The sequence below is a fragment of the Mustela lutreola genome, chromosome 4 (assembly GCF_030435805.1).
Source record: "Mustela lutreola isolate mMusLut2 chromosome 4, mMusLut2.pri, whole genome shotgun sequence".
Taxonomy (NCBI): domain Eukaryota; kingdom Metazoa; phylum Chordata; class Mammalia; order Carnivora; family Mustelidae; genus Mustela; species Mustela lutreola.
The window spans coordinates 33953971-33978716 of record NC_081293.1 but is presented as its reverse complement, the minus strand read 5'-3'; the positions used below and the strand labels follow the sequence as shown (position 1 = coordinate 33978716).

General features: G+C 34.7%; 1 protein-coding gene across 8 annotated transcripts in view; it reads left to right on the top strand.

Annotated features, from left to right (window-relative positions):
• EXOC6 (exocyst complex component 6) overlaps window positions 1–24746 on the top strand; it is a 364257-nt gene that overhangs the window by 243916 nt on the left and 95595 nt on the right. For all 8 annotated transcript variants that reach the window (XM_059169437.1, XM_059169440.1, XM_059169439.1 and 5 more), the window contains 4 exons: window positions 4919–5024; window positions 9485–9594; window positions 16695–16806; window positions 17544–17678. In XM_059169437.1, coding sequence (XP_059025420.1) covers window positions 4919–5024; window positions 9485–9594; window positions 16695–16806; window positions 17544–17678 — 463 coding nt within the window. The remainder of the gene's footprint in view (window positions 1–4918; window positions 5025–9484; window positions 9595–16694; window positions 16807–17543; window positions 17679–24746) is intronic.

The following is a 24746-nucleotide window of genomic DNA, read 5'->3' as shown; positions in this document are numbered from 1 at the left end:
AATGTACAGTTTCGTGACATTAAGTTCATTTATATTGTTGCAACAACTCCTACTATCCTTCAGAACTTTTTCATCTTCCCAAACTGAAACTGTACCAATTAACCATTAACTCCCTCATCCCTTCTTCTAGCCCCTGGCAGTCACCATTCTACTTGGTCTCTATGAATTTGGCTACTCTAGGTACTTCATATAAGTGGACTCCTACAGTGATTATTTCATTCAGCATAATGTTTCCAAGGTCCACCCATGTTGTAGCATGTATCAATATCTCATTCTTTTTCAAAGCTGGATAGTATTCTGTTATATGGATATGACTACATTTTATTTATCCATTTATCCATCTGTGGACAGTTGTGTCATTTGCACCTTTTTTGCTGTCATGAGTAATGCTGCTGGGAACACTGATGTACAGATACATGTTTGAGTTCCTGTTTTCAGTTCTTTAGGGTATATACTCAGAAGTAGAATTGCTGGATTATATGGTGCATATGTTTAATAAATTGAGGAAGAGGAACCAGCATACTGTTTCTCCCAGAGTGGCTGAACCCTTTATAATAAATTTTTTATTATACTACTTTTAGTTCTAATCTCTGTAGTTTTTTTTTTTCCTCTAGTAAATGATTGGATGTAAGGCTGTAAGTATTCAAAGGTATTTAATATTAGAAACAGAGATCTATACCTTTTAAATTTTGTTTGGAGAAATTTAAATAATATTTTTTATAAATAATATTAGATTAAAAATCTTTAAAGCTTCTAATTAGGAAAATTACTTTTGCTTTAATCACTTGCCTGCAGGGAATGGACAAAGTATTTTAAGATCTGTATAATTTTGTATTGCCATGAGAAGAGAAACTTTGTTCCCTAATTCTAAAATCTTTTTTCTCCTCCCTCTTCCTTCCTTCCCTTTCTTCCTTTCTTTTTTCTTTCTTTTAAAATGTAAATCGTGAGCTCTTACATCTAGGTTGCCCAAATTGATAGAAGTGATGAGGCAATAATACTTGATGAGATTAAAACAGAAAATATGTGAAAGGATTTAACATCAGCTTGGCATTTGCCTCATCAGTTTTCAAAACTGTGGAGGGTTGACCTTCTGAGTACTGTGATAGAAATCTTTTTAAAATACCTAAGTGGGTCATAAGGAGATACACTTTTGTTAAATTCTGATTTGCACTTTTTGTGTTAACATTCCTTATGGGTTATGTTGTCAGGATGTTGTCTCAAGTGGAGAGTTGACAGTCTTGATGAAACATGTATTAAATCTCAGCAATTTTTGATCTTTACCGTTTTAGAAATACAGGTAGTGCTTATTGATAGGAGTGGTAATCTATAATGTGTATGCTATGATATAATGTGTTTTCTCTTATTTATTGTAAGACTTCTAGTATGAGGTAGCACCTTGGTGACTCAGTCAGTTAAATGTCTTGCTCTAGATTTTGGCTCAGGTCATGATCTCAGAGTCATGAGATCCAGCCCCACATCGGGCTTCATGCTCAGTGCAGAGTCTGCTTGAGATCCTCTCACTCTGCCCCCCTCCCCTACCCCTGTGCTAGAACTCATGTGCTCTCTCCCTCTGTCTCTTTCTCTTGAATACATAAAATAAATCTTAAAAAAAAAAAAAAAAAAGACTTCTAGTAATGAGTTTGTTCCCCAAGATTGGGGAAACCATGAGGTATTGTTTTCTCTCTGGGAAGGTAATGGGTTCATTCAGATGGAGGTAAGATTAATGTTATCCTCCATTGTAGTTGGGGAGGATAATGAATGATAGCTTGGCACTTCTAATGAGTAATTCCCAAATTATGGGTACTTTCAGTACCCTTCTAGACCATGCTTTTTAGATTTTTAAGAAGTAGCAGAGGGGCACTTGGCTGGCTTAATCAGTATAAGCATGCAACTCTTGATCTCAGGGATGTAAGTTTGAGCCTCATGTGCGTGTTATAGAGATTACTTAAAAATAAAATCTTGAAACAAATAAGAGAAGAATATGTTTCAAGAATAAAATCTTGAAACAAATAAGAGAAGTAGCAGAATTTAAGCTTTTCTTACTTCTGACCTAAATCTTCAAATATTTTACAACTAGTAAAGTGACAACCTCACAATGGCAAAAAATGTAAAAGTTGTCATCATTACTGAATAATTAAAACTTGGCTATTTCTATGATAGAATTTATAGTCTGACTGTTATTATAGTTTATGTATCCATGTGTAGGTTTTCTCCAACTATATTGTGAATACCAGTATTGTTTATATTTATATTCTTGATTGCCTAGCCCCAAGTATAATGCTTTATTATACAGAGTAAGAACTCAGTAAATGTTCATAGAATTCAGTTCAGTAAACAATCCCTTTTAAGACTACATTAACATTTTAAGAATGTGAATGTACCATTTAATAGATTATCTCTCCTTGCATATAAATGATTCCTTGCCATTTGTATGAAGTAAGTAATTTATGGCCTTCTAGTAGTTTCTTTTCTTTTTTTTTTTTTAAGATTTTATTTATTTATTTGACAGAGAGAGACAGCAAGAGAGGGAACACAGGCAGGGGGAGTGGGAGAGGGAAAAGCAGGCCTTTTAGTAGTTTCTTAACCTGTAACTTGCCTTTTTAAAAAAAATTTTAATGCCAATACAGTTAACATACAGTGTTATATTAGTTTCGGGTATACAGTATAGTGGTTCAACAGTTCTGTGTTACACAGTGTTCATTAAGATAAGTGTGCTCTTAATTCCTTTTACCTATTTCACCCATCCCTCCACTCACCTCCCCTCTGGTAACCATCTGTTTGTTGTCTATAGTATAATTTTTCCTTTAACCCCTTCTTTTAAAACACTATTTAGAAGGAAATAGAATTAGCTGAAGCCTCTCACAATATTTTAGGTGAACAGAGTTTTATTCCATACAGTCTTATTGTATCTACCTTGCACAGCATCATGATTTACAAACCTGTGCCTTTATTTCCAGCCTCTCATCAAGACCCTAGGCCCATTTATCAGTGAAATATCATTCATCCACTGCTCAAACTGTATCCTCTTGAGATCTTCTTTACCTCTGCAATGTCTCTAATGAGGTGGCACTTAACATCATCTGTCCCTTTGCCCTGTTTAGAAACCACAGATATATCCAGATTATACCTTCCTTCATAATCCTCATTTAGTTTTTAAATCCTGTCTATATATTCTACTGCTTAAACGTTCTTTCTGCCCCACTAGGACAGCTTTAATTCACATCCTTAACACCTTTTATCTAGATTATTCTTCAGTCTTTTGCACTGGCCTCTGTGTTCGTTAATGTCCCTTTTCCAGTTTGTCCTCCGTGTAGTGGACCTATTACTCCAGGCTAAAATCTGGGTGCCTCAGTTTATCCATCTGCCTGGCCTCATTTACACCATGTCTTTTGTCTACTTGACACTCCAGTAGTACTGCACTACTTGTGGTTTATTCCCTCCCATGCTCATACTTTTTTTTTTTTTTTTACCCCTTATGCTTTTACTTGTTATGTTCCATCCTTCAGAAGTGCTGTTCTTCCTTAATCTCTTTATTTATTTTATTTATTTTATTTTTTATTTTTTTTTAGACAACTATCATATGATCTCCCTTAATCTCTTTAGAAGTATTTCTTTTTCATCTTGAAAGACTCTACAGAGCTCATGTTTTCTTTATAAAACTTTCCATGAGATAGGTCCAGCTACTCTGATAAACTTAATCATTTCTCCTTTGTGCTATTTCTCAACCTTGTACCTCTTCTATTGTATGTATAACACTATTATAAACATTATTTTTTTTTCCTTACCTGTATCTCCTCTTAGGTTGAGAACAAAGATTTTGCATTTATCTTCATGAAGTAGGGAATTTTCATCACATTACCCCAGAGGCTGGCACACAATAGATGCTCAATAAATATTGGTCATGCTGAGTTCCTGATTGAAAGAAAGTTGATGATTGGACAGCAAGTATATTTGGATAGTCTGGGTTAAGCTACAGTAACAAAAATGCCCCATATCTAAGCAGATGAACATAGACATTTTATTTCTAACACAGAAGTCCCTAGTAGGTCTAGTAGTCCAAGATCCAGGCTGTTTGCATTTGTGTTTCTACATTCTCAACATGTGGTCTGCCCTATTACCATTGGAAAGAGAGTCACACAGTTAGCTCATAAGTTAGACTTGAAGCAACACCTATCACTTCCATTCACAACCCAGTGGCCAAAATTGGTGATACAGCTCTGTGCCTTTGCAAGAGGGCTGTGTAGGAGAACAGAAGGGTACTGGGTGAGTAGTAACTGTCTCTGCCTTACTAGATATAGAAGGTCCTTTTGTAAACACATTTTGAAAAGACTAAATAAAATAAATAAATAGAAGCACTGTTTTCCTCTTCAGGGAATTTATGATCTAGTTGGGAAGAGAGAAGATACTTATAATTTGAGAGTTGTCCCTAACAAGAAATACAACTGGAATACTTTTCATCTCATGGCTTTGTTTTTAATTATAGATAATGTTTGTTCTGACTGCATGTTTTAAGAATTGTTCTAGGGGGCGTCTGGCTGGTGCAGTTGGTGAAGCATGTGACTCTTGATCTCGGCGTCATGAGTTTGATTCCTACACTGAGTGTGGAGATTACTTAAATAAATAAATCTTTTTAAAAAAAATTGTTCTAGAGTGAAAAACTAAGACTAAAATGCTGAGAGGATATAAAGCAAGTGGGAGGAAGAGATTGCACATGAATTTTGAGGGACAGTAGCTTCTCAGCCTTTGGCTAAGATCAAGTGAATTTTGAGGGACAGTTTATTTTATATTGAATTTTAGAATTGTCTAATAAAATGCTTTTGAAGTAATGGTCTTTTTTTTTTTTTGGTAAGTATTGTCTTATATCACTCTAGTGATACACTTTTTTAAAGTTAAATTTTCACTTCTTTTTTCTTAACAGGGACATTTTTGAAGAAGATAATTATAGCCCCATCCCTATTGTTAATGAAGAAGAATATAAAGTAGTCATCAGTAAATTTCCTTTTCAAGATCCAGACCTTGAAAAGGTACAAGTTAGTTTTTAATTCCAGAATTTTCTTAAACATAAATTCATAATAGTTATTGCTACCTAATATTGACCTGACATTGTAAGTGAGAGTGGCTTCTTTTGAAGCTTTTGTTGTTGTTGTGTTATTTGAGAAAATCAATTATGTTTTGTTAACTTTTAAAAAATTATGTTACTACTACTACGAGTGCTGCTGTTTTTACGAAGTTAAGAAGGGGCTTTCCTGGGGATAGTAGGAGCAGTTGTCCCAAATGTCAGGTGAATTCCCAGGACAGGTATTAGTAACATTACGTAGATTCTAAATTAGACAATGTAAATGTTGAGTTGATTATAGGAATAGATTACATTCTAGGGAAAGAGAGGAGAATTTGTTTGAAATGTTCATCACTGTGGAAAATCTTATTTTGTGTTTTCTTTTCTAGAAATAATATACTTCGGCAAAAAGTTTATCTTGGTTAAATAAGAGGTGTATGAATGCAATTGCCACCTGTAGATTTTTCTTGAAGTAGGAATATGTATTTTTGGAGTAGAGATGTCTGAACAAAAGGTAGGATAGGGAAAGAAAATAGGCCAGCATGTAGAGTATTGTGGGAATACACACGATTGCACCTGTGTATTCATACTTGTGTGTATTCATACATATGTGTTCATACCTGCACACAAGCATGCAGTTGTACCTATCTATTATCTGCGGGTAGAATCAGATCTCCTGGAAAAAGGGTATCGTGTTTTCTGTTATTGTCACTTTTTTATTCTTTTTTTTCCTCTTTACTCTTTTTTATTGCCCAACTGTTTATAATTTAGTTCTTCTCTACATTTTTATTTCTTCACAATGAAGAACAAAAATGAATTTTGAGTGAGTTGTGTGAACTCTATTTGTAAATTTTTATTTTTTTATATACATAAACTAGGCATATTTTGTTTAATAGTCACTAAATACAGGACCATGTAATTCATAGCTTGTAGATTATAGCTAAGACTGCCATTACATCTACATAATAGTTGTCTTCTGACACAGAAGACCAGAACGTTCCACAGGTCATAGCTTTGTTTTATTTGTTTTAATTACTGGTAATAGGTTTGTTCAGACTATAGCATCTGTATAAAGATAGGATTTGGCCCCAGTTCACATGCCATCTCTGCCTGTGGCTTATTATAGGCAGATGACTTACCCTATTTGGGCATTTGTGCCACATCTGTCAAATGAGAAGTTTGAACTAAATAAACTCTAATGTCCTTTCTAATTACACAAAATTATCTAAAATAGGTTTATAGTTAAAAAGAAGTTTGACTTTGCTTGTAGGATGCTTCCAAAATATGTAGTACCTCTTAGGATTAAGCTGGTTAGGAGTTGTCTTCATTGGTTCATATATTATTAAAAAGAAGAACTAATGTTGAAGTAAAAGCTACGTGGAAAATTTAAATATGCAAGCTTAGAGAAAAATCTCATTAAGTTATTTAGTATCATTGGATATATTCCATTTTTTTCCTAATTTGAGTATACCTTTCAATTAAAACTAGTAGAAATGATATAAAGCTGTCTCAAATAACTCTAGTTATATTTTCAGTGTAAATATATGAACAAGTAGTAAGACTGAACATATATGCAAAGATCTGTCTTTTTGCAGATAACTGTACTTTGATTAGAACACTTTGCCTAAAACAAGAACATATTCTTATTGTCTTTAATGTCATTAAAATTAAAATTCTTAAAGCTAAAATTTCTTTCAAATAGTATTGGGTTCATTATTCCGTAGAGCATAAATTGGAGGTGAGTTAGCACTTGCATCATTATCAGGTGATTTTAAAGAATAGCAGCTTTTGGTTGGTTTTTCTAGTACTCCTGATTGAATCTCTAAATTTGGAAAGGTTGAACCTATCAGTTCTGGAGAGACACTGCTGTGTATGAATGTTTTCATTACCAGCCAGTTCAAAGTTTCTGATGGAGGTACCTAAGAATACCTTTGTTCATTCAATTATTTATCAGTCACCTGCTATATAGTAGACACTGTGCTATTTGGTGGTTTCTTGGTTTCTGCTGTCAAGGAGCTTATAGTCAAGTAAGGGATAAATAGGACATTACAACTCACAAAATTTGGCATTCCTTAAGATAGAGGAGGCAGCATGCAGAAAGGCTGTAATTCTGTAGCATAAATTGCAAGGTAGATAAAATACAAGAGATGAAGATCAAGTAATGAAGATGAAATAGAAAGGGCCAGACTGTAATAGTCCTGGTAAACAGTGTTAGAGAATTCAGCCTTTATCCTAAGGGTTGCTGAGAAGTCACAACAAGGTTTTAAGCAATAAAACCATAATCAGATTTGTGCTTTAGAAAGATCTCTCTGGGGGCACCTGGGTGGCTCAATCAGTTAAGCGTCTGACTCTTGATTTCATCTCAGGTCGTAAGATCGAGCCCTGGGATGGGCTCTGGCTGAGCATGGAGCCTGCTTAAGATTTCTCTCTCTTTCTTGGCCCTTCTCTGCCCTGCTCACACTTTCTATCCAAAAAAAGAAAGAAATGGAAGGAAAGAAAGGAAGGAAGATGGATAAATAGATTGATCGATCAATCTCTCTCTCTCTCTTTCTGGATAGTGAGTGGAGAATGGATTGGAGGAGAGTTAAGACTAATGTCTGGGAAACCAGCTAGGGGATTGTTGCAGTTATCTTGTTAAGAGAGACTGGTGACCTGAGTGGGAGTTACTGTCATGGAATTTGATTTAAGAGATGTTTAGGGGGTGCCTGGGTGGCTCAGTGGATTAAAGCCTCTGCCTTCAGCTCAGGTCATGATCCCAGAGTCCTGGGATCGAGCCCTGCATCAGGATCTCTGCTCAGCAGGGAGCCTGCTTCCTCCTCTCTCTCTGCCTGCCTCTCTGCCGGCTTGTGATTTCTGTCAAATAAATAAATAAATAAAATCTTTAAAAAAAAAAAAAGAGAGAGAGAGACGTTTAGGAGGGGAGAACGACAGGAGTTGGTGATTATTGCAAATGAGGGATGATGAAGATAGAGGGTAAAATATGATAGCCAAGTTTCAGACCTGAAGGATGGTAGCATTCACTAAGATAGGGAACACAGGAAGAGCAGATTTAGAAGGAAACGATAATTTCACTATTAGATCTACTGAGTATGTCCCAAATGTCACAGCCACGTGGAAGTGTCTAAGTGGTATTTAGATATATGGATTTGGACTCCAGGAGAGTTAGCCCAGAATTATAGATTTAGGAGATAATAGTACTTGCAAGGTGACTGAAGTCGTGAGAATAGATGAGATCATCCAAGGACAATATATATGGCAAGAAAAGAAGACATGGGATAGCGTGTAATTACGTAGCAATAATTTTAAGAGATAACTAGAGGAAGAGATATAGAGAAGATAGAGAAATAAAAGAAAAATCAGTTTGGGGGATGGATGCCAAGGAAGCAGAGATCATTTAAGAACCAGGAAGGAATGAACTTTGTCAGCTCCTTTAGATAAATCAGGTAACAGGAGAGCTGGAAGAGTCCATTGGATTTAACATCTGCAAGATCATTAGACACCTTGGTAAGTAAGGGTACTTTTACTGGTTTAAGTAGGTTGCAACGAATATTAAGATAGAAGTATAGATTGGAATTCATTAAGTATAAATAGGTTTTGGTAAAGGCTTTTTGGCTTTTGGTAAAAATCTTGGAGAGAATTTACCTTTTAGAGACTGAGAATTTGCCAATAGGTATCTGCTGATAAAGCAGTTTATCTAAAATGTACCCTGTAAATCATTGGCTGCACTGCTGTACGGTACTATAGGAATTACGGAATGAAATGGATATCTTGTTGAATTGGTGTCAAGCCTTCACTGAAAGGGAGTGAGGGGAATCATTAGAATTAATTGATGATACTGAGCCAGGAAGATGGCCCATAACTTTCATGGCCAACCTGACTCTTGTATTATGAATGCAAATCAACAGAGAGCTAGACATCTTTTGCAGGATACTTATTATCAAAACATACAATGGTATTGATATATGCTTTTTCTGCTTCTTAGAAGTTTTATTACATGGTTTAAGAGACAGGTCAGTTGCCACTTTATTTTCTTCAGAAATATTTTGGTTTGGGACACCTGGGTCGCTCAGTCAGTTAAGCATTTGCATTTGGCTCAGGTCATGATCTCCAGGTCCTGGGATCAAGCCCCACATCAGGCTCTCTGCTCAGCAGCGAGTCTGCTTTTCTTTCTCTCTCTCTCCTTCCCTCTCCCCTCACCCTTGGCCCTTCTCTCCCACTCGTTCTCTCTCCCTCAAATAAATAAATAAAATCTAAAAACAAACTTTTCTTTAAAATCTTAAGCATAACAGAGAAATATAATAGTAGGCTTTGAGATGCTGTTATTTCCTATTCAAATGTAAAAGCAATTTAATTGTTATATTTTTAGGTGAGTAGAATATCTTTCTCTAAAATTTAAAAAACATTATTAACTTGTTTTTCTTTTTACAGCAATCTTTCCCAAAGAAATTTCCCATGTCTCAGTCAGTGCCTCATATTTACATTCAAGTTAAAGAATTTATTTATGCTAGCCTTAAATTTTCAGAGTCACTTCACCGGAGGTAAGTTTACTAATAAGAAATATATCTTTATCATAGCTATTTTTATGAAACAGTAACACTTGATTTTCTGGCCTTGATTCTTTAATGGATTATTATCTCATTGGAAGGGCTTGCACATTTCAGTAACATTGAGGTTATGTTGCTGTAAATTTGGTGGTATGTATTTTTTACTTTCTGTAATGTAAATCTTGAAACTTACATAAAAATAGAGATAGGAAACTCCTGTGTTCTCAGTGTCTGTAACAATAATAAACATTTTGCCATATTTTCTTAAATTTTTTTGCTTAAGTGTTTTATCTTATTTTTTTTAAAGATTTTATTTATTTGAGAGAGAAAGGGAGAGAGAGGGGGCACATACCCCAGGGGCAGAGAGAGAGGGAGAGAATCTCAAGCAGACTTTGTGTTCAGTGTGGAGTCCCACATGGGGCCCATCTCATGACCCTGAGATCATGACCTGAGCCAAAACCAAGAGTAAGAGGTAATTGACTAAACCATCCATGCACCCCTTTGCTGAGTATTTTAAAAAACAAATTCCAGGGGTACCTGGGTGGCTCAGTGGGTTAAGCCTCTGCCTTCGGCTCAGGTCATGATCTCAAGGTCCTGGGATCAAGCCCCGCATCAGGCTCTCTGCTCAGAAGAGAGCCTGCTTCCCCCTTTCTCTCTGCCTGCCTCTCTGCCTACTTGTGATCTCTCTCTCTCTCTCTTTCGTCTAGCAAATAAATAAAATCTTAAAAAAAAAAAATTCCAGAAATAATGACATTTTACCCCTGGAAACAGTATGTGTTTCTAAAAGAATAAAGGCATTTCATTATTTAAACATCACACTTAACAAAATTAATACTATTCCATAGCATCAATTCTCTCGTCCATATCACTATTTTCTTGATTGCCCCCAAGATGTCTTTTTACCATTGGTATGCTTGCTTGCTAATAACAGTTTGCTACTGTTACTCTTTCTAGAGCTTTTATTAATTTAATTTTAATTCATATAGTTAATATGCAGTGTTATATCAGTTTTAGGTATACAATGTAGTGATTTAGTAGTTCTGTACAGTACTCAGTGCTCTTTATAAGTCTGTTCTTTAATCCACTTCACCTGTTTCACCCATCTCTTCCTCTGATAACCATCAGTTTGTTCTCTTTCTTTTCTTCTTTTGCTCATTTGTTTTGTTTCTTAAATCGCACATATGAGTGAAATCATGTGGTATTTGTCTTTCTCTAACTGATTTATTTCACCTAGCATTATACTCTAGCTCTATCCATGTTGTTGCAGATGGCAAGATTTCATTCTTTTTTATGGCTGAGTAATATTCTGTTTTTTATATATGTGTGTGTGTGTGTATCACTTCTTCTTTAATGGACACTTGAGCTGCTGTAGTTGGGGTCCAAATAAGAGTCACACCTTGGATTTGTTGTTAAATTTTTTTCCAATATTCTTTCTTTTTTTCCACCTTTTTCTTTAGTTGTTTAGATCTTATTCATTTATTTCAGTTTTTCTGTTGCTCAGGTTACCAGTAACTAGATAATATCCCTACTTTGTGTTATTCACTTGTCAAAAAACTGATATTCTTAATAGTTTTTTCCTTAATTAGGTTTAAAGTGAGGATTAAAAAAACAGAATTAAAGAATGTTGTAGCAAATTGGTATCGTACTCAGTAATGGAGAGCAGTACAGCAGTTGTTGGTAGCTGTAGTGAACTTGATTTTAGATGAGAGAATACCATTTATCTGGTGTGACGAAGTAATACCCAATGTTTATGGAGTTGGGAAATGTGATGTTATTCCTGTTTTGCTGACAAATAAACTGAGGCTCAGAGAGGCTATGTCATCCAGAATGACCCAGCTAGTTAGTTAGAGAGCTGGGATGAAGGAAGAAGTCTTCTGACTCCCATATCAGTGAAAGTGTCTGGCATTTAAGGAATGACCAGTTAATGTTAGGATGTTTATCTTTATGCCACCTTTGTTCAGGCTACCTAGATGGACCTTGCATTATAGTCACATGACGTATTTCTAATTGTGAATACACTCTGGAAGAGAGAGTGGTGAAGCTGGCTTTCACAATCTCCTTCTCTGAATTCTATTCTTCTGAATTTGTATCTTGAATAGCAGGAAATACCTTTCAGCATGAAACTCTTCTGAATTTTAAGTCATAAGAAAGGCATGAAGGCAGTAGTACATGTATAACAGTCATTTATTTTTCAAGCTGAAACAGAACAATGACAGTTGTTTTTATTTTATTGTATCTGTGTCTCTTATTGTAAGCTACCACTATTTTGGATATAAAGAGCATATAAGGGGTGCCTGAGTGGCTCAGTGGGTTAAGCTTCTGCCTTCAGCTCAAGTCATGATCTTGGGGTCCTGGGATCGAGCCCCGCATCGGACTCTCTGTTCAGTGGGGAGCCTGCTTCCCCCTCTCTCTACCTGCCTCTCTGCCTACTTGTGATTTCTCTCTCTGTCAAATAAATAAATAAAATCTTTTTAAAAAATTAAGAGCATATAAATAAATGGAGGAAGAAATGTGTCTTCTGCTAGCATAAAAGAGTTACCTGATTTTAGGTCTTACACTGCTTTTTCCTTGCAAATAGAGATCTTTAAAAGATTTCTTAATTTTTGCTCCTGATAATGTATGAATTGGAGAAAAAAGGAAAAAAAGGAAGATAAATGAATGGTATCAGTTGTGCTATGTATTTCTCACAAGCCAGTGATTCTCAAAGTGTAGTCCTCAGACCAGCAGCATTAGGATCACATGGGAAATTATTAGAAATGCCACCTCAGACCTATTAAATCTGAGGGTGGGGCCCTGGGTTTTATCAAGACCTCTGGGTAATTCTGATGCACTTTGCACTTGAAGAACCACTGCATTAAGCTCTTTAAGCTTCACTGTATTCTACCATCTCTTATACCAAAGTCTCTAAAGATACATTTCAAAGACATTAGCTTTTAACTTCAATCATAAAATTCTTTGTACTGCACAGCATGATATGATCTAGCACTTGAAAACCAATGGATAAACGAGAGTATTAACTGAAAATGATTAACAAATTACTGCAATGGTAGTTTTCAACAGTGGAACTCAAATGGTCTGAGAGCCACCAGTAATTTATGCCTGTCTTGTTTTTCTTTTACCACTCTAAGTTTTTTATTTGGACAGAGGCACTATAATACAGTGGTTAAGAATATAAACTTCAGGGCACCTAGGTGGCTCAGTGGGTTAAGGCCTCTACCTTCGGCTCAGGTTGTGATCTCAGGGTCCTGGGGTTGAGCCCCGGGTCAGGCTCTCTGCTTGGCAGGGAGCCTTCTTCCTCCTCTCTCTCTCTCTGACTCTCTGCCTGCTAGTGATCTCTGTCAAATAAATAAAATAAAATCTTTAAAAAAAAAAAAAGAATATCAACTTCAGACTTAGACCTTAGTTTGAGTCTTCATGGTGGCACTCACTAGTTCTAGTAGGATGTTGAGCAAGTCACTTAATCTGTTTAAATTGCAGTTTCCTCATTTGTAAAATGAGTGAATTAATTCATACAGTGGTTGTAAGAATTAAGTGAGGTAGTGCAGGTGTATAAGGCACTCGGCATAGTGCGTGGCATATGGTAAGCACATAGTTACTTCAGAGAGGATGGGATATTACATTATTAGACATGAGACTGGAACTTGGAGTGTTTATATATTATTTTGTAAGCATGAGGGAATCGTTGAAGAATTTTTAAGTAAAGAATGACATTATTAGAGTTATGTTCTAGATTGTTTACTCTGGAGACCTCAGTGTGGATGATAGATTGGAGTGGGATTAAAAAAAAATAGTCATGTTGAACTATTGAAGGCAGTGGTTCAAGAAGGGAGATAAAGACTGAAAATAGGATCAGTGGTGATGAAGAGGAAGGAATATAAGCAAGAAGTATTTAAGAGCCTGCTATTACCTGGTACTTAGGAATAATTAGAAGGTGAAGTTAAGGGAACTTAACAATTTGACCTACCTTTGGGTGGACTTGAATTTGTTCATATACTCTCAAATAGATTCTGGTTGTAGTTAGTCTAAATCTTTGAAAACAATGATGCATGCATTCATCTGTTCTAAACATATGCATGTGAAAAGGAGAAACAAGTATCTTTTCAACATCCTACAACTTGGCTCAAGTGGTGTATTTCAGAGTTATTCTTGAAGCTGCGGTCTTTGCTCTATAATATTGATTCCTCTCATCTTTTACTTTAAATGTAGACTATTTTAACATTTTTTAAATAGGTAGTGTATACAACTTGCATATCCTAATATGTACTTTTTACTGCTTAATTTAAATGTTGATTATTGAAAAATAGGACTGACATCTAATTAAGATATTGTTAAACTGTAGAAAGTATAGAGTCCTAGCAGTTTGCAATTAACTTTTGTTTTATTTACAGAGGAGAGACATTGGGTATTTGTTATCTGATATTTTTACTGCATTTTTTTTTTTTTTTAAAGATTTTATTTATTTATTTGACAGAGAGAAATCACAAGTACACTGAGAGGCAGGCAGAGAGAGAGAGAGAGAAAGAAGCAGGCTCCCTGCTGAGCAGAGAGCCCGATGCGGGACTCGATCCCAGGACCCTGAGATCATGACCTGAGCCAAAGGCAGCGGCCTAACCCACTGAGCCACCCAGGCGCCCCTTTTTACTGCATTTTTAACACCATAGATAAAAGTCATTAGTCATAATATTATGTCTAATTTTCCCTAAAGCCTCCCTATTGTCTTACTAGAACTAGAATTGGCACCTCAGTTCTGACTTTGTAGGTGAACTCCTAGCCTTTCAGGAAGTCCGTGTTGTGAACTAATGCTGGGGCAGAAAAGATTGTGAAGCTTTTTTTCCCTCTGTCTTTGACAAGAGTATCTGTCACTTTTGTTAATTCAGTATCTAATCATTGTAATGAACTCTCTATGAACATAAGTTATTCATTCAACAAGGCTTTTATGTTTACATTTTTTTAAAATTATGCTTTACTAAATACATTGGCTATTTTCATTTTGTTAATAAGACAATTGACAGTTCAGATTACAGAGACAGCACCAGCATAGTTTATTTAAAAATATGTAAATCTAAATTTGTTTGAGATCATCAGGTTTCTGACATACATTTTTATTTTAAAAATTTGTATCTGTGATCTGAAATTGAGCTATTAGAGTTCCTTTGTTCTTTTATTTGTCATTAAAAAGTTATGGAAAAAATCACTTTCTGGGTTTAAAGCTCTTTTATTATGTTTAAACATATTTGGAGTTTGATTTTTAGAACCAGAAGATGACTCAGAGCTTTTTATTACAAATGTTTGGGTTTCTTTTTATATATAAATAAAAGTAGGGCTGGAGAACGAAATGACTTCATGAAGAGACTTCAAAGTCTCAACTACTTGGTCACAGAGGAAACATCTGGACCTAATATGATCTGTAAGAAATTTTCAGTTTGCATGAGAGATTAAGCTATATAATATTTTAAGAGGTTTGTTATAATTGATTTAATTATGAAATTTTTTTTAAATGTAGGAAGAGTATGGGTTATATAGGCTCAAAGGACAAGGAGTTAAGGAAAATATTGCTCAGTTGAGATAAAAACCTGATGGTGGAAATACTGGTCATTGTCTGGTAAATCTTGTTAGCACAAATAGGACATAGGTGCTGATAGTTTTCTTTCTTTGCTTTCACCTAAGCAAGAAAAAGGTTATGCATTGACTCAGCATCAAGGAAGTTCAGGGAAATTAACAGAAGGCATTATATATACTGGATAAGTTTTCATCTGAGAAGTATGCTATTCAGGGTGTCTTTAAGCATAATTTGAGTGTGTCAGAAAAGAAACCAGAGGAGTAGGTAACCACCTCTTTTTTGACAGAGTGAGTATATTGATTGTTCTAGGACACTGTTGATAGATTAGCAAGAGTTCTCTGTCCCAGAGTTTGTTGTCAAGTAACCCTGGAACCCTACTGGGAAGTCTTGATTTTAGTTGTAAAAAATCAGAAAAATATTCTTTTAGGTATGTTAGAGTTAGGGTTAGCAGATATTGAAAAAAATGCCTGCGTTAAAATGGAGAACATTGGAATAGTAGTGAGAAGTACCTGTGTTTTGTCAAATCTTGCTCTATTTGCAATTAAAAAATAAATATAAATACTTGTGCTTCATGGATTATTAAGAGTAACATTTTAATAAAAGAGAAAGGATGCTAAAATTTTAGTCTGTATAGCAGTGGTTCTCAGCTGGAGTAATTCCACCCCGAGACCCCAGGTACATTTGGCAATGTCTTTGGGCTCCCAGCCACAACTTAGGGGGAAGGGAGCTACTTGCATCTAGTGGGTAGAGGCCAGGAATGGTGCTAAACATCCTTCAATGCATCCTCAAAGCACAGCACAGCCCCACAGCAAAAAATGATCTTGCATGAAATGTTAACAGTGCTGAGACTGAGAAAACTTAGTGTAAGAACAGTATAATCCTTTTGATAATGAAGCTATATATATTAATATATATATGAAGAAGTCATTGTTTACTTAAATCAAAGGTCTAGTGCTTAGGAGAAAATAAAAAGCTTGTTAGTGCTAGCCTAGCAATCTTGAGGATGTTAAGAAATATCATAGAGTTTTCTTTTTTTCTTTGCACCAAATTAAAACTAGTGTAAGGTAATTATGTTTACTTTTTTGAATCTTTAAAAAAAAATCTCAGTGGACACAATATTTTTGTTATATTAAAGTTAAATCTAGTAATTAATTATATCTAGAAAGAGCTCACATCAATTTACATTTAAAAATAATTTTAGTTGTAGTTGTATTTGAAGTGTCTTTAGAAGTATCCTATAGTGGAGTCATAATTTAAGAATAATTTTATTTCCCTTTATACTAAGTACCCCATGGTTTTATTGTAATGGTTAATGGAATACATCTAAATTATGCCATAAATGAACATTCTGCTTTGTTGAAAATGTTATTTTTGTGACAGAATTGAATTTGGAGATTTAATAAATTTGGATAATTTATTTAAAGATATAAAAGAATGAGGTGGAGCAAATTATTGTAGTTAATTGTGTTAAATCATTCCGGAAGCTAACTATACCTTTGTGGAAAGCAAAATAATAATCAACTTTTATTTTTAGCTCAACAGAAATAGATGATATGCTTAGAAAATCTACAAATCTGCTGCTGACCAGAACTTTGAGTAGCTGTTTACTGAATCTTATTAGAAAACCTCATATAGGTTTGACAGAGGTAGGTAAAAAAAAAATACTAGTTAAATCTTTCATTATATGAAAAAAATGTATAAGTTATCGCTAAATATCATCCTGTAAAACTAGATTTCTATTTTCTTTAATTTATTTTATTTTTAAAGATTTATTTATTTTAGAGAGAGGGTATAGGCCTGTGTGGGGAGGGGCTGAGGAAGAGGAATAGGAAGAGAGAGAATCTTGAGCAGACTCCCTGCTAACCGCAGAGCTCCATATGGGACTTGATCTCATAACTCTGAGATGATGACCTGAGCCAAAATCAAGAGTCAGACACTTAACCAACTGAGCCACCCAGATGCCCCATCTGTTTTGAATTTATTAGTAGAAGTGGATTTTTTTTTTAGTGTAAATTCAAGCTATTTGAGGGGAAAGGGTTTACATGGAGAATATTAAAACACATATGTAGATCTGTGATTGCCAGACTTTCTATGAAAAATGAAAATACTCATTTTTTAACTTGGTAAATGTATAAAATTTGGAAAAGTACTTTTAAGAGTTGTTCTAAGTTAATTGGCAGTTAGATTCTTGATTTTTTTTTTAAATTATAGCATTTATAGTATTTGCAGCAGGCTTTTGAAATCAGATAATCCCTTGTATCCTATAAAGCTATAATTATGCAGAAATGGTACAATTGCTGAAAATAATAATTCATTTTCATAAGCCAGATGGTTTTGTGTACATGTAACCTACATTTTAACAGATTTATTTTGTATTTTCTAGCTAGTGCAAATCATCATAAACACAACACACTTGGAACAAGCTTGCAAATACCTTGAGGACTTTATAACTAATATTACAAACATTTCTCAAGAGACTGTTCATACCACAAGACTTTATGGACTTTCTACTTTTAAGGTATGTAAAAATCTGACCAAAAAGTTTTATTTCTATTACTATAAGCAAACTTTAAAAAATATAAGACAATTTTTATCATACACTTGATTCCATTATATTCGGAACCATTGAAAATTAGAGATTAATCATTGTCAACAACAAATAGATAAATGTGAGTTTCCTTTTGGCATTTTAAACATCGTCCCTAAAATGGAGAAAAATGTATTGATTTTCCACAACTATATTACACTTTGTTCATGTTTTGAAGACTTACAGTATTGCTAAATCAGCTTTAACTGGATTTCTGTTAATGTCTCACAGTTCCATAATTAATTTTATATGTAATGTGTATACATGTGTGTGTTTGGAAATTAAAAATGTAAGATGAATTAGATAAGTGTAAGACTGGCTTTATATTCTTTATTAACTCTGATCTGAAGAAAAATAAATATTACCTTTTTACATCTTACCAAAGTCCTATGTTCTTCTGAATGGAAAGATTTCTGTTTATATAATACTGTGTGCTATCCCAAAAGATTAATTAATGGTTGTTTTAAGAATAATGGTAGATTGAATAATTTCATTAATTTGTTTTATAAACTGTTTTCATAATTTTATTGATTTGGGGTCATATAGATGAGACCCTGGCATAATCTTATAATATAAATCCCTTTTCATTGACCAGTTTATTAAATTAATATAAACCACTTACTGATCTCTTATCTTTAAAATAGGCTGGCTAGTTTAATTTTTTTTTTTTAAGATTTTATTTATTCATTTGGTAGAGAGAGAAAGCATGAGTGGGGGAAGGGCAGAAGGCGAAACAGGCTGTCTGGTGAGCAGGGAGCGGAGCAGGGAGCTGGCTCTGGGTCTCAATCCCAGGACCCTGTCATACCTGAGCTGAAGACAGATGCTTAACCAACTGAGCCAACCAGGTGCCCCTAGGCTGGCTAGTTTAACCTCATATTCCTTTCTAAGTTTTTTATTAAAGTGTTACCATGCTTTTACTCTTGATATATTATAAATTACCACCTTGGCTCCTATAATTATATTATAATCATTTACATTTTAAAAAATTCAATATACTTGTATTTAGAAATAACTAATGTTAACAATAACCACACTTCGAAAGTGTGAAGTCCAGAAATGACTCTTGGCTCCTAAAATTATCTGGTTGGTTCCCAGATCTTACGTTTTTCTGATGGTTCCTGAGCTCATATAGTCATCCTAATACATTAAAGCACAAATGCAGATGACATCTGAGTGAGCAAATAAATGAAATTAGTTATTAAAACTGAGACAGAAACTTCACAAAGCAGACATTGATTTATTCAGGTAGTATAGTACAGTAATTAACGGCAATATACTCTGGAGTTAGACTATTGTGTGACTTTGGGCACATTTTTCAACTGTTAATGTTTCACAGGTTTTTTTTTTCTATAAAATTTGAGTAGTAATGTATTACCTATGTCACACAATTATTATGGAGTTTAAAGATACTTAGTGTAGTGTCATTTGTTGTACATCATCTATGCTCTGAGTGCTCTATTAGGTGCTGAAAATATAAAAATGTATCCCTGCCTCAAGAAGCTCATAGGAGAAAAAAATCTATAAAAAAGACACTTGACAGTATGGTGTGTTAAGTACTATAACATGGGAGGAAAGTCCACAAGTTTTTGCATATTTTTCGAATCCAATGACAAATTATTTTCTTTTATATTGGACTTTACACAATCTTTCTTCTTTTTCATAATTGTTCTCTATCCTTATGTCCATATGTTACTCATATACTGTCAAGAAGAGATTTGCTAAGGACTGGAGTTGTAAGCATATTTAACTGTTAACATTATATTTAACAAGCTTACTCTGTACTCTCATTAAAACATGAATTGCCTTGACATCTGGTATATCTAGGGATCTTCAAGCAAATTTCCTTTTCATTTATAAGTCAAAGGACCAAGACACTGGAACATGCTACTTTTAGATTAAGGGATCTTAGAACTATACTTCCCCAAATCTGCTTGTTGGGAGGAATGTTTAGATATGTTAGCTCCGGTTCATCATTCCAGTGGTCCCTTAAGTTATAGATAATTTAGTTGAAACTATAATTGCTATAGAATACTCGTTGGGTTTTCTTGGAAATCAGAAAATCAAGTGCAGCCTGTACAAATAGTAGAGCATCCTTGTTTTTTGTTGTTTGTTTTTTGTTTTGTTTTCACACAGAACTCAGGAAGCCTTTCTATTTTATGAAATGAGAACAAGAGCTGTGCTCATTTCTACCTTTTGTCTGTTTCAAGGGAAGTTTGTCTTAAACTATAATATAAGGAAGCAATTTAATAGTGAGAGTTATTAAATCATTATGAAAGTGAATTATTGAGTGAGATTGGGGGGAATTTCCATTCCTAGGGAACAGTCAGTCTATTACCTCTTTCAAGGAGCTGATTAAAGTACAGTCTTGATTACAGACTTTAGCATACATTGCTTAGTTAACCTCTTAGCCTAATTCTTTTCAGTCCAGTGACCCTAGCAAACATATTCCTATTTAGTTGCCCAGTGATTATGGAAATAAGCATTTAAAGGTTCTTTTACCCACACCCCATTTGTTTCCCCTCCAAAAAACACAGATGCATACACAAAGTCCTTGATTTTTACCTTTGCTTATTTTATGAAATATTATATAAACTCTCTTGTTAGCATGCCTTTATTTTGCTAAATCTGTGAGTGATACAAAAGAAGTTAAGTAACTAGTTCTAGCCTCAAGCAGTACCTCAGCTTTTTGAAATTAACCTGGACCCACACTGAGAGCTACTTTAAGACTTCTGACTGAAAAGATTTGCATCAGAATAGAGGGGGAAAGATGGGAATACCATTACCTTTCTAATCTATATAGTAGGGAAATGGCCCAGTTTTTCTTTAGCATCAGAGCTCTTTAACTTTGCTCCAGGGAGTTTTTCCAACCTGCCATTCTAAAAAGCCCTGGCTGTGATTCCAACTGTAAGTGCCTACATGGAATATGCTTCTGATTCTTTTTCTAATTTGCTGTTTTAAAATCTGTTGATGACTGTGTAGCAAAGTTTTTTTTTTTAGAATTATGGTTAAAGTGACAGTGGTAAGTTGTCTTTGATCATGAGCTTGAAATTCTCATCCTATAGAGCAAGGACATGGTACATGGACTATTACAAAATCTTTTAAAATTAAGTGTAACATATATATATATACACAATTTATATATGCAAAAGTTATAAATATATATAGCTCAATTAATTATTAAAGGTAAATACAGACTTCTAGTTTCCATTCTAGTATGCAAAGAGCTTGGAAGTTGTCACTGTGTCCTGACAAGTAAAAAAAACTGAAAAATAAATTTCTTTGATCTGTCAGAGAAGTGAGATCATAGGGCAAACTGCTGGTCCCCAGATTGGAGAGAGACAGACTGAAAAATACAGAGAACCACAATTTAATGGAGCCATAAACTTCCACAGAAATCAGTATTGGAAAACCTGAACTGTATTAATGAATTGCTGGAGGCTCAGTGTGGACAAGTTAGGGAGTTAAAACTCAAGGGGGACCCCATCTGGGTGGGGCTCACACTTTTGTGAGTTGTCCCTCCTGGAGCTCTACCAGTTTCTTCCAGTGAAGACTGAAGAATAATCTTCTTATGCTTCCAGCAATGGGGAAGGAAAAAGAACCATTTTGAAATACACCAGAGCATTCTGTTCTATTCTTCTTAACAAGACCTAACCTCAAAAGAAACTATGTACCAGTGCCTGAACTGTTGGGTTTTCTTTTATCAGAGCCTAATCAGATTGGGGGAAGGGAAATATCCAACTCCAGCTGCTATTGCCATCTTGTTCCATCAAAGGGGAAGAAATGAGAAGCACTTGTGAAGTTTTATATCCAAGGAGCAAAGCTCACTTAAAGATTGCAACCCAGTCAACTATACTTAAATAATAAAAATTAAGACAATAACAACAACAACAAATCCTGTGACCTTAAGCATGACTATAGAGCACTTCCTCTCCCCTTACGCCTTACCACCACATTACTAAAGTCTTACTTATTACAGTTCCTTTCACCGAGTACATCATGTCTGTTTGGCAAGAAAAAAATTCATGGAAGACTAAAAGACAAAAAGCACAGTTTGAAGAGTAGAGTAAGGGGCGCCTGGGTGGCTCAGTGGGTTAAGCCGCTGCCTTCGGCTCAGGTCATGATCTCAGGGTCCTGGGATCGAGTCCCACATCGGGCTCTCTGCTCGGCAGGGAGCCTGCTTCCTTCTCTCTCTCTCTGCCTGCCTCTCAGTGTACTTGTGATTTCTCTCTGTCAAATAAATAAATAAAATCTTTAAAAAAAAAAAAAAAAAGAGTAGAGTAAGTATTGGAACCAGATTCAGATATGTCAGGGATATTAGAATTATCAGATCAGGAATTTTTTAAAAATTATGATTAATATGCGTCTAAGGACATAATGGATAATGTAGACAATATGAAAGAACAGATGGCTAATGTAAGCAGAGAAATGGAAAGTCTAAGAAAGTCAAAAAGAAAGACTAGAGATCAAAAGCAATATAACAGAAATGAAGAATGCCTTTGATGCACTCATTAATAGAGTAGACACAGCTGAGGAAAGAATCTCTGAGCTTGGGGATATGTCAATAGAAACTTCCAAAACAGAGACAAAGAGAAAAAAATACTAAAAAAAAAATTAAACAGAATATCCAAGAATTGTGGGATAACTACAAAAGGTAAACATACATAGAATGGGAATATGTTTAGGAGAAAAAAGAGAGAAAGGGACAGAAGCAAAATCTGATGTAGTATTTTTTTTTAATTTTATTTATTTATTTGACAGAGATTGCAAGTAGTCAGAGAGACAGGCAGAGAGAGAGGAAGGGAAGCAGGCTCCCTACTGAGCAGACAGCCCGACACTGAGCTGGATCCCAGGACCTGGGGACCATGACCCAAGCCGAAAGCAGAGGCTTTTACCCACTAAGCTACCCAGCTGACCCTTTGATTCAGTTTTGATTGAGAATGTCTCCCAAATTAATGTCAGACACTAAACCATGGATCCAGAAAGTTTAGAGAATACCAAGCAGGATAAATACCAAAATAATTACACGTAGGCATATCATATTCAAACTGCACAAAATTAAAGATAACCCCGAAAGAAACCAGAAGGAAAAACACCTTACCCAGAGTTAACAAAAATAAGAATTATATCTGACTTCTTTTTGTAAAACATGTAAGCAAGAAGAGAATGGAGTGAAATATCAAAAGTGTTGAGTGAAAAACACCCACCAACCTAGAATTTCATATCCTGTGAAATTATCCTTCAAAACTGAAGGAGAAAGACTTTCTCAGACAAAAATTAAGGGCATTAGTGGCCAGTAGACCTGCCTTGCAAGAAGTGTTAAAATAACTTCTTCAGAGACAAAGTGATCTAGGTCAGGAACTCAGGTCCACATAAAGAAAGGAAAAGCATCAGAGAAAGTGTAGATGAAGGTAAAATGAAAGCTTTTATTATTTTTTTATTCTTAATTGCTGTAATTGTTAACCATTTGTTCAAAATGATAATGTATTCAATTGTGTATGCTTTATGTGTATGTGTACACTTATATATTGTTATGTATAAGAGAAATGAATGGCAGCAATAATCCAAGGGGGGAGGAATATACTCTCACTACCCATTAAATGGTATAGTGTTATTTCAAAGTGGACTTGACATAATTATAAAGGTATATTGGAAACTCTAGGGCAATGACTAAAAAAGTTTTCAAAAAAGCATAGCTGATATGCTAAGAAAGGGAATGCAAGAGAATCATGCCAATATTCAGTATCACAAAAGGCAGAAAAAGAATGAAACACAAAAGTAGGAACAAAGAACAAATGCAATAAATAGAAAACAGTAACAAATATGGCAAATACTAATCCAGCTATACCAGTAATCACTTTAAATATCAGTAGCCTAGCAATGCTAACTGAAAGAGATTATCAGTATAGATCAATAAAACAAGATCCAACTATAGGTTGTTTACAAAACCCACTTTAAATATAAAGACTTGTAGATTAAAACATGTAGTTTTAAACATGTAGATTACATGTAGATTAAACATATAGATTAAAACTAAATAGATAAAGATAGGCCATGTTCACACTAATCAAAAAAGTGAGTGGTTATATTAATACATAGCAGACTTCAGAGTAAAGAAAGTTACAGGAATAAAGAGAGGCATTAAATAAATAATAAAGAATAAAGAGAGTTTTCCAAGAAGGCATAAAAATCCATGGTGTACATATGCCTGGCAACAGAGGATCAAAATATGTGAAGCAAAAACTGTTACAACATTGAGAAATGAATGTGTCCATTGTTATAGTTGGAGACTTTAGCACTCCTCTGTCAGAAATGGACAGATCCAGCAAACAGAAAATCATTAAGGACATAGTTGAACTATGGATTACCTGGATATAATTGACATCTATAGACTACCTCATTTAACAACAGCAGAATATATATTCTTCTCAAGCTCAAATGTAACAGTCACCAAGACAGCCTTATTCTAAACACATCTTAAAAAATTTAAAAGAATAAAAATCTGATAATAGTATCTGCTCTCAGACCACAGCGGGAATTAAACAAGAAACCAATAACAAGCTAAGCTAGAAAATCCCTAAATACTTGGAGGTTAAACAGCAGACTTTTAAATAACATGTGGGTCAAGAAAGAAAGGGAGAGTAAAGGATTATTTACAATTCTATGCCCATAGATTTGATGACCTAGATGAAATGATCCAGTTTCTTGACAGACAAAATCTGCTAATGCACAGTAACGGTTTCACAAGAAGAAATAGATAATCTGAATAAGTCTGTATTTATTAAAGAAATTCAATCAATGATTAATAAATAGCCTTCCAAAACAGAAAGAGCATCAGGCCCAGATGAGTTTTGTGATGAAATCTACCAAACATTTAAGGAAAAAAATTATACTAGTTCTCTACAATCTCTCTGACATAGAAGCAGAGGGAATACTTCCAAATTCATTCTCTGAGGCCAGCATTACCCTAATACCAAAACCAAACAACATTACAAGGAAAAA